Source organism: Schistocerca piceifrons, unplaced genomic scaffold (genome assembly GCF_021461385.2).
Source record: "Schistocerca piceifrons isolate TAMUIC-IGC-003096 unplaced genomic scaffold, iqSchPice1.1 HiC_scaffold_846, whole genome shotgun sequence".
Taxonomy (NCBI): Eukaryota; Metazoa; Arthropoda; class Insecta; order Orthoptera; family Acrididae; genus Schistocerca; species Schistocerca piceifrons.
This window is the reverse complement of record NW_025729109.1, coordinates 311,590-325,118: the sequence shown is the minus strand read 5'-3', so window position 1 is coordinate 325,118 and position 13,529 is coordinate 311,590. Positions and strand designations below refer to the sequence as shown.

Genomic DNA, 13,529 nt, shown 5'->3' with positions numbered 1-13,529 from the left:
GAATGTCTACCTCTTTCTCCCTGCAGTATCAACTGCAATGGTGGCCATGCCGCCTCCTCCCAGGTTTGGTCTGTGTATCTCGACGAGCAGGCTGTTCAAGAGATTCAGGTAAAGGAAAAAGTGCCTTACCCAGTAGCTTGCTGGCTAGCCACAATCTCTGTGTTCACCTGTCAGGCACTTATAGTTCAGTTCTTGTTACCCCTCCCTCCATGAAGGACATGGTTACACAGATATGCAACTGAGCGAGGTGGCGCAGTGGGTAGACACTGGACTTGCATTCGGGAGGACGATGGTTCAATCCCGCGTCCGGCCATCCTGATTTAGATTTTCCGTGATTTCCCTAAATCGCTCCAGGCAAATGCTGGGATGGTTCCTTTGAAAGGGCACGGCCGAATTCCTTCCCCATCCTTCCCTAATCCAATGAGACCAATGACCTCGCTGTCTGGTCTCCTTCCCCAAATAACCCAACCCATCACAGATATGCAACATCAAATTTGGCTCTGAGGTTGTGAAGTTGCCAGTGTCAAGGTAGCATCACTGACCCCAGTCCTGCTGTGCAACAAACTATCAGACTCTCGCCTCATGAGGTGAAGCTACCCACTACACAACTAGCGGGCAGGAAGGCCAGAAGGAATACTCGCGGGAAGACTTCGTCCATCCCTCCAGCCAACTAACACCCAAGTCTTCCTTTAAGCAGAAGGGCTCAAACAAGTCCGCTAAAGACAAACAGTCTGCCTCTTCACGAACTTGAAGATCCTGATTGATGTGGTCACTTAGCTCGGCTGGCCTTTGTCTCGCCGGTGCACACCACCATTTGTTTTTTGGCATTGGACTCCACCAACCAACCGCACAAGCACTCCGATGCTTTTGTACACCCCTTGGAGCAGGATCCTCCTGCTTCTGAGCCCTGTAGTAGCGACTCTCCACTGGCTGTCCCTCCACAGACATTCTCTTCCTCCTCATGACTGCCCTCCTATGGAACATTCATGGCCTGCGGTCCCACAGAGGATTTATGTCTGCTTCTAGCATCACAGCAACCCCTTTTGCTTTCTGGTGACTTTAATGCATATCATCCCCTCTGGGGTTCTCCCAAGGTCTGCCAGAGAGGAGCCCTCTTGGCTGACATTCCTAACGAATTCTACCTCTTCTGCCTTAACACTGGTGCACCCACTTTCCTTTCTGACTCCTTGCACCCCTATTCCCATTTGGAACTATCCTTGTGCACTGCCTAGAGTGCCCCTCATCTTGAGTGGTCCAGTCTGCTGACTTCTACCCCATCCACATGCATACCTAAATGGCAGCTTACTAAGGCTGACTGGCAGCTTTACTCCTCCCTGGCAACCTTCGCAGAACAAGATTTCCTCAGTTGTGATGACCAGGTGGACTACCTCACAAACGTTATCCTTACTTCTGCAGAACGTTCCATTCCTCGCACTTCATCTTCACCACATCGTGTCCCAGTCCTCTGGTGTACTGAGGCATGCCATGACGCAATTCACGCATGGAGATGTGCTCTCCGCGTTTTTAACCACCGACCTACGCTGGAAAACTGCATTCGTTATAAACACATGCGTGTGAAGTGTTGTCGAGTTCTTTGGTATAGCAAAAGAGCTAGTTGGATTTCGTTCACTAGTTCTTTTACCAGTTCCACACCTTCCTCTGTTGTGTGGGCAAACCTTCGATGGCTCTCTGGAACCAAGATCCATTTCCGGCCTGACAGTAGGTGCTGATGTCATCGTGGACCCAGTTGCTATCTCCAACACCTTGAGCCGCCATTTTGCATAAGTTTCAAGCTCTTTCCACTATCGCCCTGCCTTTTTCCGTAGGAAACGAGTGGAGGTGCTTCGGGCAGTACCCTTCTCTTCTCCAAATAGTGAGTGCTACAATGCCACCTTCACTATGAGGGAGCTAGATCCTCCATCCCAAGGCCAGATGCTATCCACATTCAGATGTTGCAGCACTGCTCTCTTGCGGCAAGCACTTCGTGCTTAACACACACAACCACATCTGGGCTGAGGGCACATTTCCTGGATGGTAGCGTGAAGCCACAGTCATACCCATACCTAGGCCCAGTAAGGACAAAAACCTTTCTTCCAGCTACCACCCCATCTCTCTTACCAGCTGCGTTTGCAAAGTGATGGAATGTATGATTCGTGCCCGGCTAGTGTAGGGGCTCAAACTCACCATTTACTCACAAATGCAGAGTGTGGATTTAGAGCGCAGCATTTTGCAGTTGACCATCTCGTTACTTTGTCCACCCATGTCATGAATGGTTTTCTGCAGAAATCCCAGACTGTGGCAGTGTTCTTAGATTTACAGAAGGCCTACGAGACCTGCTGGAGAACTGTTATCCTCCATACTCTTTACACGTGGGGCTTCCATGGATGCCTACCCTTTTTTCTTCGAGCATTTTTACAAGACCGAGTTTTCAAGGTGCGTGTGGGTTCTGCTTTGTCAGATACCATTCAGGAAAATGGTGTGCCTCAGGGTTCCGTCCTGAGCGTCATCCTCTTTGCTATCGCCATTACCCCTATCGTGGCCTGTCTCCTACTGGGTGTCTCTGGCTCCCTTTTTATCTATGATTTTACCATCTAGCGCAGTTCTCCATGGACCTGTCTCACTGAGTGGCATGTTCAGCAAGGTCTTGATTGTCTACTCCTGGAACATCAACAGTGGCTTTTGCTTTTCTAATCACGAAACCGTCTGTTTGAATTTCTGGTGGCGCAAATGGTTTCCCCCACCATCTCTACATCTTGGACCTGTTGCCCTTCTGTTTGTTGACACTACGAAATTCCTGGGTCTCATGATCAATAGGAAACACTCTTGGTCCTCCCATGTCTCTGACCTGGCAGCCCGCTGTACACAGTTCCTCAGTGTCCTCCGTGTCCTCAATGGTACTTCCTGCGGTGCCGATCAAACCACCCTCCTGCATTTGTACTGGTCCCTTGTCCATTCGAAACACAACTATGGGTGCTTTGTTTATGCATCTGCTCGCCAATCCCTTTTACGCCGTCTCAACACTATCCACCATCATGACATCCGTTTGGCCACAGATGCATTTTACACCAGCCCAGTTGATAGCCTGTATACTGAACTATCACTATCCTACTGCTGTTACTTTCTCCTCAGCAGGTATGCATGCCATATGTCTGCCATGCGTGGCCACCCTTCCCATGCCGCCTCCTTTGATGGCTCCTTAGACCATTAGTATGGGGCTTGTCCCTCTTCCCTGTTACCTCCTAGCATCTGCTTTTGCCACTTGCTACAGTGGCTTAACTTCATGCTACCTTCAGTTTTCCCTGTGGGTGTGAACCCTTCACCACCTTGGGTTCGTGAAGCAGCCCATGTTAACCTTGGCCTTAATTCACTTCCTAAGGACACTACTCTAGCCTCACTCTGTCGCCTCTGTCAAGACCTTCGCATGGAACTTAGCGATAGTATCTTTGTATACACTGATGGCTCACGGACTGACCGCAGGGTCAGGTGTGCATTCGTTATTGGCACCCGTGTCTTTTGATATCTGCTTCCAGCCCACTCCTCAGTATTTACAGCCAAGCTTTTTACCTTGTATCAGGCTGTGGAATACATCCGGTGACACAGCCTTCCCGATTGTATCCTCTGTTCTGACTCACTCAGCACCCTCCAAAGTCTCTGTGCACTGTACACCGCTCATCCCTTAGTGCAGCAGGTCGAGCAAATCTGTCATTTGCTCACTCTTCGTGGAACCAATGTCATGTTTCTGTGGGTCCCTGATCATGTCGTTCTGCCAGGAAACGATGCCGCTGATGCTGCTGCCAAGGCTGCAGTCTTCTTGCCTCAGCCAGTGAGCACCTCTGTTCCCTCTGATGATCTCTGCATTGCTGTCTGTCAGGTGGTGATGTCCCTTTGGCATCGCCAATGGTCCTCCTTTCACGGGAATAAGCTTTGGCTTTTTAAGCCTCTCCCAATTCCTTGGACGAGTCATTTTCTTAGATTGTCCATAATGTTCTTCAAACCACTCATGAACAATTGTGGTCTGGTGACCAGGCTATGGTTTTCTAGTCACCTAGGGTCCAACCAATTTGCTCACAAGCCCAGGGAGCCACTGCAGGCAATGTCATGCTGTTGGCAAAGGCACTCACATTGGTTGTCTGCTGCCATGGTCCGTTAATACCAAATTTTGCTGCTCTGTCCTAACAGATATGTCTGCTGTACATCTCACATTGATTTATGTGGTTATTTCATACAGTGTTGTTTGACTGCTCCAACTACCATTCCGCATTCAAAATCTGTTAATTCTCATTGTGGAGTCATAATCACTATGGAAACCTCTTCACATGAATCACCCGAGAACAAATGACAACTCTGCCAAGCACCTTCAGTTTACGTGTTGTGTATGTGATAATACCACCATCTTTACAAGTGAATATCACTGTCCCATGACTTTTATCACCTCACTATGTATGTTCTTCAATGAGTTACACAATAATTCAACTAAACATACTCAGAGGTGCCCACAATATAAACATATTTATCCTCTGACTGTAGGAACTGAAGGCTAGAGTTACAGATAAATACATAAAAGTATAAAGTTGATATCTTCTAGACCACAAATATAACATTAACTCTTAGTGCTCAACCAATGGGGTAGCCTAGACTGCCATATTTGGTCATTTTATTTTTTCTATGCGCATACTTCAGAAAATGTAGTTTAATTAATGCACCACATTAATGAACTCCCCAAACCGTTCTTTTTGCAGTGATGTGTTGAGCAAAAATACTATGACATATGATGTCGGCAGATAAAATGATTACCTGTTTTCCAAGTTAAAAGTGAAGATTGCTTCATTATTGTGGGGAGAGGGTGAAGAATTTATGTTGATCCCACCAGTAAGATTTTGAGAAGTATGATGAATGATATACCGGGTGATCAAAAATTCAGTATAAATTTGAAAACTGAATAAATCACGGAATAATGTAGATAGAGAGGTACAAATTGACACACATGCTTGGAATGACATAGGGTTGTATTAGAACCAAAAAATACAAACGTTCAAAAAAAGTCCGACAGATGGAACTTCATCTGATCAGAATAGCAATAATTAGCATAACAAAATATGACAAAGCAAAGATGATGTTCTTTACAGGAAATGGTCAATATGTCCACCATCATTCCTCAAAAATAGCTGTAGACTAGGAATAATGCTGTGAACAGCATGTCCGGATTTATGGTGGGGCATTGGCATCGGATGTTGTCTTTCAGCATCCCTAGAGATGTCAGTCGATCACGATATACTTGAGACTTCAGGTAACCCCAAAGGCAATAATTGCATGGACTGAGGTCTGGGGACCTGGGAGGCTAAGCATGACGAAAGTGGCGGCTGAGCACACAATCATCACCAAACGACGCGCGCAAGAGATCTTTCACGCGTCTAGCAATACTTTTTTTTTTTCTTGGTTCTAATAAAAGCCCATGTCATTCCAAGCATGTGTGTCAATTTTTACCTCTCTATCTACATTATTCTGTGGTTTATTAAGTTTTCAAATTTATACTGACTTTTTGATCACCCGGTATTTCAGACAGGGGAGAAGTAAACACTGGAACACTCTGGATTGCATCTTCAGATTAGACTGACCACTACTTTGGCCACAGATCCATTTACTAAGTCTGTGTTCATAGCTCTGGGTTCTTGTTTCAGCCATGGGACAATGAACTTTGTTAATGCTGATATTATAAGACTTCTGAAGGGATACAAATCCACAATTTAGTGGAAAAACAGTTTTACTTCCTTGCAGGATATGTGTACATTGTCAAATGTCTAGTGTGGTGGCACTGAAGGTAGTTTATCTCCCATGGTCTAATTTAGACTCCAGTGACTTCTTTTCACACTATAGTGAAGTTTTTAAGAATTGCCTGCATAATGTCTCAGAAGAGAAATTTAAAGTGTTTGTCAAGTTATATTTTTCTTTATGTAACTAGATTTAATGAGACTACTGTGAATGGTATCTTTTTTAATAATGTGAATAAATATGATCTACAATATCAATAAATGTAATGTAATTGATGTGCATATTTTAATTTTCAACATAACACTGAAAAACAGTGAATACAGACAAAATAAAGAATATATTGCACTTCAAAAATAAGATTTCAACTTTGCTTGTATGCAGGGTGAGGTGACAAAGAGAAGCCAACCCCAAGTCTACCCAGAATGGGCAAATTTAGCGAGCTGTGGTGTTAGCTGAGATATAGCAGAGAATGTGGCGAATTTTCTGACTTAAGTAATTTTTAATGTTTATAGCTGCTGAATTATTACACTGACTTTAAGAAATGGAAATACATGTTTTATTCACTTGCATCAGAAAGTGTGTTCAAAGGGGTTTTTAATGGGACAACACGTGTTTAACTTAATCCAAATGTACACAAGATAACAGTACTGCAAACCATTTCCCCACCATTAGGAGAAGAACATTTGTCCTACTGTACCAAATGTAAGCAAACATGTAACTCTGGCACAGTTCATATTTTCATTAATACAGTTGTTTAACAACTGCTCAGACTGCTGGACCGACAGCATTGTATGCTGAATTTCAAGGAACCTTATGGCAGCAATGGCCTGTGTTGTATAGCACATCATGTCTTCAGGATTTTTGCTTTTCCTTGTAGGCTTCTTAATTTAATTTTCATCACAGATAAAAGACCAGAAGCGTTAAGGTTGGCAAGATGTAGGCCATTTTATATTTCACAAATGATCACTCTTAACAGTTTCAAAGTTTTCTGTTAAGTATATCTGTAATTACCTTTGCAGAATGGATAGTACATTTGTTGTGGTGGTACTAAATGGATTGCATTGTGGCCAGTGGGCTCTGTTTCCAGTAAGTGCAGCTACATATCTCTTATGAACTGCAGAGACTTGTAGTTACTTAGAACACTATCAATGAAACAGGTGCACAAGATACAATTCCTCAAAAGGCTGTAACACATATTGACAGACAAAGGTTGTTTATTCACTTCTCTTGGCGAGCATAGCTTTCAGCTGACCAGTAGTGCATGATGTAAACAATAATTTGCTACTAACATTCATTTTAATTGGATTACTCTACTGAAGTTGTCTTCTCCCTTGACAAATTTTGTCCCTCACCCACACTTAAGCCATTATCAGATTGACAATTTCGCATTGCTTTTGATGAGTCCTGTCAACTGACTTCTTGTAGTCAGGTTGTGACAAATGTAATTCAGTCATCACTAGTAATCTGATCTAAAATTACAATCTTCAGCTTTCTTCTGTAGTAGCATATTTCAAGTGCTTCTCATCTCTCATCATCAATCACTATTATCATCCATTTTATTACTTATCTTCCATGTTTCACATCTGTAGAAGGCTACATTTCAGAAAAGACTACCTAACAGATAACTATTTATTCGCTCTTGACAAAAGTTACTTTTTTGGAACTGTATTTTCATGCAATTGCAGGTCTGTGTTTTATAGCCTTCCTATTTTGCCCATCATCAGTCAGTTTCCTATACAAACAGCAAAACTCATCTTCTGCAATTAATGACTGTATGTCTCTAATTCTGTCTGCATCACATTATTTAATTTGACTTCATTTCGTTACCCTTGTTACGATTTTGTAGATACTCATCGTATAAGCTCCTTTCAAGAATGTGTCAGTTCCGTTCAATTTTACTTTCAAGTCTTTTTCTGTCTTTGCTAGGATTACAGTGTTATCCAGTGTGACAGTGTAGTCGATGGCAGTGGGATCACTTGTGGAAAAGTTCCTGTAGTAGTTGGTGTGAGAGCTGCACCTTGTTTTAGACTGAAGTCAGCTGATACGTATACCTACTTAAAGGAAGTCCCACTAACTAAGGGCTCACCTTCAGAGGACATATTTCCAAGTAAAGGAATTACCGTATTTCACCAAAATGTAAGAGGTATTAAAGATAAAGTTAGTGCACTGCTTATAGATGTTGACTCTGAAATTATTGGTATATCGGAGCACCACTTAAATAATTTGACAATTCAGAGGCTTCCTTTACAAGGATACAGATTAGCTGGCTGTTTTTGAAGGAGTCCCTTGCAGGGTGGGGGATTGGCTATATACGTAATGAAAACAGTATTCCATTTGAGTCCATAGACTATCATGGCACTGATCTGACCAGATATTTGAATGTTGCACAGGGGCAGTTGAATTGAGTGAAATTAAACTTCTAATTGTTGTTGTTTATAGGTCCCCTAACTCTGATTTGAGAGCATTTCTGCTCAAGCCAGAGAGGGTTCTTGATTCACTTTGCAGGAAGTACCAGAAATTAGTTATGTGTGGTGACTTCAATATAAATTTTGTATATGATGGTGCAAGTAAAAGGATGTTGGTAGATCTAAATTCATATGATATTATGCAGACTGCCTTTTTTCCAGCTAGGCTTCAGGGGAACAGTAGCACAGCCATAGACAATATTTTTATTCATTCTTCATTACTAGATGGGAATTCTGTTAACAAAAGTGTGAATGGCCTTTCAGACCATGATGCACAAATTTTAACACTAAAAGGCTTTTGTACTCACACGAGTGTCACATATAATTACAAACTATGTAGGAAAGTTGATCCAATAGCAGTAGAGAGTTTTTTAAACCTTGGCAAGGAACAAATGGCAGTATGTTTATGGTGTCGATAACATAGATGATAAATATAATGCTGTTCTTAACACATTTCTCATGCTCTTTGAGAGTTGCTTCCCATTACAACGTTCTGAACAGGGTACTAGCAGTCATAGGCAGCCTGGGTGGCTGACCAGTGGGATAAGGAATTATATCCACAGTCAAGCTACAGTAGCCCATTACAAGCAATATTTTAAGGTGCTTAAAAATGTTATTAGGAAGACAGAGTATATGGTATGCAAATAGAATAGCTGATTCACAGATAAAATTGTCAGTTGTGAAGGAAGTGTGTGGTCAGCAGCACAAGGTCGATGATACAAAGTCAGATCATAGTAAAAATATTTCTGTTATTGACAAATCAGATATATGTACAGCATTTAACAATCATTTTTGAAGCACTGCAGGTGAATTACGTAAAAATTTAGTTTCTATGGGGAATCACATAACTTCCTTGGCGAATGTCTGTCTGAGATAGATGTCTGAAAATCTTCTCTGTGATACAGACAAGGGAGAGATTGAGACAATAATCAAATCACTGAAGACTAAGGACTCTCATCGACATGATGGAGTGCCTAACAGAATATTAAAGTACTGTGCTGCAAATGTTAGCCCTTTATTTAGCCATATTTTTAATTTTTCCTTTAGGAATGGTCAGTTTCCTGAACGATTAAAATACTCAGTAGTTAAGCCTCTTTGTAAAAAGTGTGAAAGGTATAATGTAGACAATATTAGATCTATTTATATGCCATTAGTGTTTGCTAAGGTTATTAAACAGGCTGTGTATGTAAGGATAATTGATCATTTTATATTGCACAATTTGCTATCAAATGTACAGTTCAGCTTTAGAAGTTGTTTAACAGTTGAAAATGCTATATTCTCCTTTCCCTTTGAGGCACTGGATGGGTTAAACAAAAGGTTTTGAATGCTGGGCATATTTTTTGATTTAACGAAGGTATTTTATTCTGTTGTTCACAAAATATTGCTCCAGAAGTTGGACCATTATGGAATACAGGGAGTAGCTCACAATTGGTTCACCTCTTGCATGAGCAACAGACATCAAAAGGACATTATTCACAATGTTGAGAATGGCGGTGACATAGGGTCTGACTGGGGTACAGGTCAGGTGGGGGGTGCCCCTGGGATCAGTGTTGGGGCCACTCCTGTTCCTTATTTATATAAATGATATGCCCTCTAGTGTTATGAGTAACTCTGAAATATTTCTGTTTGCTGATGACACTAGCTTGGTAGTAAAGGATGTTGTGTTCAACATTGGCTTGGTTTCAAGTAGTGCAGTTCATGACATAAGTTCATGGCTTGTAGAAAATAAACTAATGCTAAATCACAATAAAACTCAGTTTTTACCATTTTTAACACACAATTCAACAAAACCTGATGTTTTAATTTCACAGAATGGGCTTATGATTAGTCAAACTGAACAGTTCAGATTTATAGGTGTTCAGATAGATAATAAACTGTTGTGGAAAGCCCACGTTCAGGATCTTGTTCAAAGACTTAATGCTGCCATTTTTACTATTCAAAAGGTATCTGAAGTAAGTGATTGTTCAACACAAAAATTAGTGTTCTTTGCTTACTTTCATTTGCTTATGTCATATGTTATTATATTTTGGGGTAACGCTTCCCATTCTATAAGGGTATTTTTGGCTTAGAAACAGGCAGTTTGGGCAATAAGTGGTCTAAGTTCACAAACCTCTTGTCGACCCCTGTTCGTGAGTCAGGGTATTTTGACATTGACCGTACTATCATTTCTTGTTAGCAGTATTAGCTTATTCACAAGAATAAACAACTTTCACTCAGTTAATACTCGGCAGAAATGAAATCTGCATTTGGATCAGACTTCCTTCACTCATGTGGAGAAAGGTGTGCAGTATACTGCTGCATCTGTTTCCAGTAAGTTACCACTCAAGTTCAAAAATCTTAGCAGTAATCCAAGCACTTTCAAATCAAAACTGGAGTTTCCTCATGGGTCACTCCTATTCTGTTGAGGAGTTCCTTGAAAAAGTAAGCTGATTTCTATTGTATTGTTGATTGCGTTTACTTAAACTTATCGATTGACTTTTTTTCTTGGGTTCCTAACATCTACATCTACATTCATACTCCGCAAGCCACGTGACGGTGTGTGGCGGAGGGTACCTTGAGTGCCTCTATCAGTTCTCCCTTCTATTCCAGTCTCGTATATTTCTTCTCCCTGAACTTTAATTCACGTACTAAATTTTTCCTTGGTTTCTTTTACTGCTTGCCCAATGTTCAGGTATAAAAACATGGGGATATGCTACAACTTGATCACACTTACTTCTCAACTACTGTCTTCCTTTCATGTCCTTTAATGCTTAGAACACCAAAATGGTTTCTGAACAAGTTGCAAATAAGTTTTGTTCCCTGTGTTTTTTCTGTGCTACCTCCAAAATTTCAGAGTGTATTCCAGTCAGCATTGTCAAAAGCTCACCTTACATCTAAATGCCCTATAAACAGAGGCTAGCCTTTCTTACCTGCTGAGTTAAGTTGTGAGGTCAGTATTTCTTCATGTGTTCCTACATTTCTCCAGAAACCAAAATTAATGTTGCCAAAGTTGGCTTCTGTCAGTCACTTCATTTGTGTGTAAATCATTCATGACGTTATTTTGCAATAACGACTTCTTAAACTGATGGTTCGGGATATTCACACATCAGCTCCTGCTTTCTTTGGACCTGGAATAATCACATTCTTATTAAATTCTGAGAAAATTTTGTTTATTTCATATATGATACATGCTAAATAGGTTTTTCCTAATGAATGAATGAATGAATGAATGAATGAATAAATAAATAAATAAAAACACTGAACTTATACTTTAAGAGAAGTGTGTGATCTTGAGTCATGTTTTAATTTGGTGCATGCCATTAGTGTATTCTCCTCATCCTCTTAAAGAAAAACACTTTATACAATAATTCATATGAGAGATTCCTAATGTTGTGAATTTAGCGTGTGCATGTACTGCATGTTGAGCGATAGTAATGAATCTCTTACATTATTTCTTTGTTACAGATGTTCAGCAATCCCGAATATGATCCTCTGGGAGTTAAGATGGAGGAGGTAAGCTACTGCTATGTCTTAAGGTCTGTTAAGTCTTTCTTTTCTCGGGATATATCTCTTGTCTAGTTTCTGTGTGCACTTAGTGGAGCCTCAAATTCCAGAGGAGGAGGGTGTAGTATTCACAAGGAAAAACACATTCAGCTTTAGGTGCTGCATTTTTTATACAGCATGTAGATACTTGGGGAAACACAAAATTCATACTGCTAATCCATTGTTAATTGTGAGGCATGGGAATGTCAAATAGATTACAGATGAATGGGTAGTTTTATTGTACATGATTTCTGCAGGGGAAATAGGACTCCTTGCTTTTTGGAACCATAAACCCAAGTTCTGAACTTATGTACTCGCCATTGTAGTTTGTATTGGAAAATGTTCAGATGTCTTTGAAACGAAAGAAAGTCTCAACTGCCCCACTTGGCAGATTATAGGACAACATGACTGAGAAGTAAATGTACTTCTTCATCTCTGATTTTGCACAAATTTATGATACATGCAGGGCTTGGCCAGAAATGAGAATGACAGAAGTGGGAACTCCAGATGTCCAAGCGTTTAGAAGGAATAGTATTTTGGTGCAGGTCAGGTAAGGCATGGGCCATTTATATTAGTATAGTTTATAGGGAGTGGTTGGCACAGTGAAAAGAAAACAAAACAATAATCCGAAGGTTATATGTAAATTGAAGGTCAAGGGGGGTGGAAATGAAAGGAAAGGGGAGGGATAATTGCTGTCAGCTACATTGGGACATTATGCAGAATCGGTGGTGACAAGTGAAAGTATGTACCAGACTGTGATTCGAACATGGGATCTCCTACTCACAGGGCAGGTGCGATAAACACTGCACCATCTGGGACACAGTGTTACCACAACTGCACGGACTATCTTGGCTCGCCTCACAGCCGATCCACACTCCCATCGAGTGCCACCTATCCTCAGCCCCTGTCCATTTCCTCCATATTTACTCATCTGAGATTCCCACAGGAGATAGGACATACTTGTGCATCCACACTGAAGTAGCTGGATTCATTGCCTAGCTAGGCCTATAAAATTATATGAATGTGTGGTGTCTGCTCTTTTGGACATGGACAGGAGCTGTGGGTAGGTGGTGCTCGATGAGAGTGTGGATCAGCTGTGAGGCAAGCCAAGATAGTCCATGCAGTTGTGATAACACTGTGTCCTGGATGTTGCAGTGGTTATTGAACCTGCCTAGTAAGCAGGAGATCCAGGTACACATGTTCACTCCGTAATGTCCCAATGCAGCCGATAGCTGTGATCGATTCCCTTTCCTTCCCTTTATTCCCTCTCCACCTTTAATTTACATATAATTTATAAGAGGTGCTGATTCTGTGTCATGTCTGTTGTTTCGGACATGTCAAAAATGGTAGACAACCAACATTCATGTAGTCTGAAGGTTGTTAGGTCAAGTCCCTATGTGGATGATTCTTTTAATCTTCTAACAATATTGTGAAAGTTGATGCTGAGTCACAGATAGGAACAACAAAAAGACTGTCACAAATATAGCCTTCGTCCACTAAGGCCTTTCTCAGAATTAAATGACAATCATACACATATATACTTGTGCAAATGCAACTCGCACACACATGACTGCAGTGTCAGGCAACTGAGGCCACACTGTGAGTAGCAGCACCAGTGCATGATGGGAATGGTGATTAGGTGGGGGTGAGGGGGAGTTTGGTGCGGGGAAGGGGAGGAATAGTGGGGTAGGGGTGGCGGAGGTAGAGGGTGACATCCTGTTCGGGAGCACATAGGATTGAGGTGGAAAGAGGGTAGGGCAGCCATGTGCAGTT

General features: G+C 41.5%; 1 protein-coding gene across 4 annotated transcripts in view; it reads left to right on the top strand.

Moving 5' to 3' along the window:
- The window catches only part of LOC124770950, a 96,811-nt gene that overhangs the window by 26,044 nt on the left and 57,238 nt on the right, over positions 1 to 13,529 (top strand). For all 4 annotated transcript variants that reach the window (XM_047249251.1, XM_047249248.1, XM_047249250.1 and 1 more), the window contains one exon: positions 11,679 to 11,726. In XM_047249251.1, coding sequence (XP_047105207.1) covers positions 11,679 to 11,726 — 48 coding nt within the window. The remainder of the gene's footprint in view (positions 1 to 11,678; positions 11,727 to 13,529) is intronic.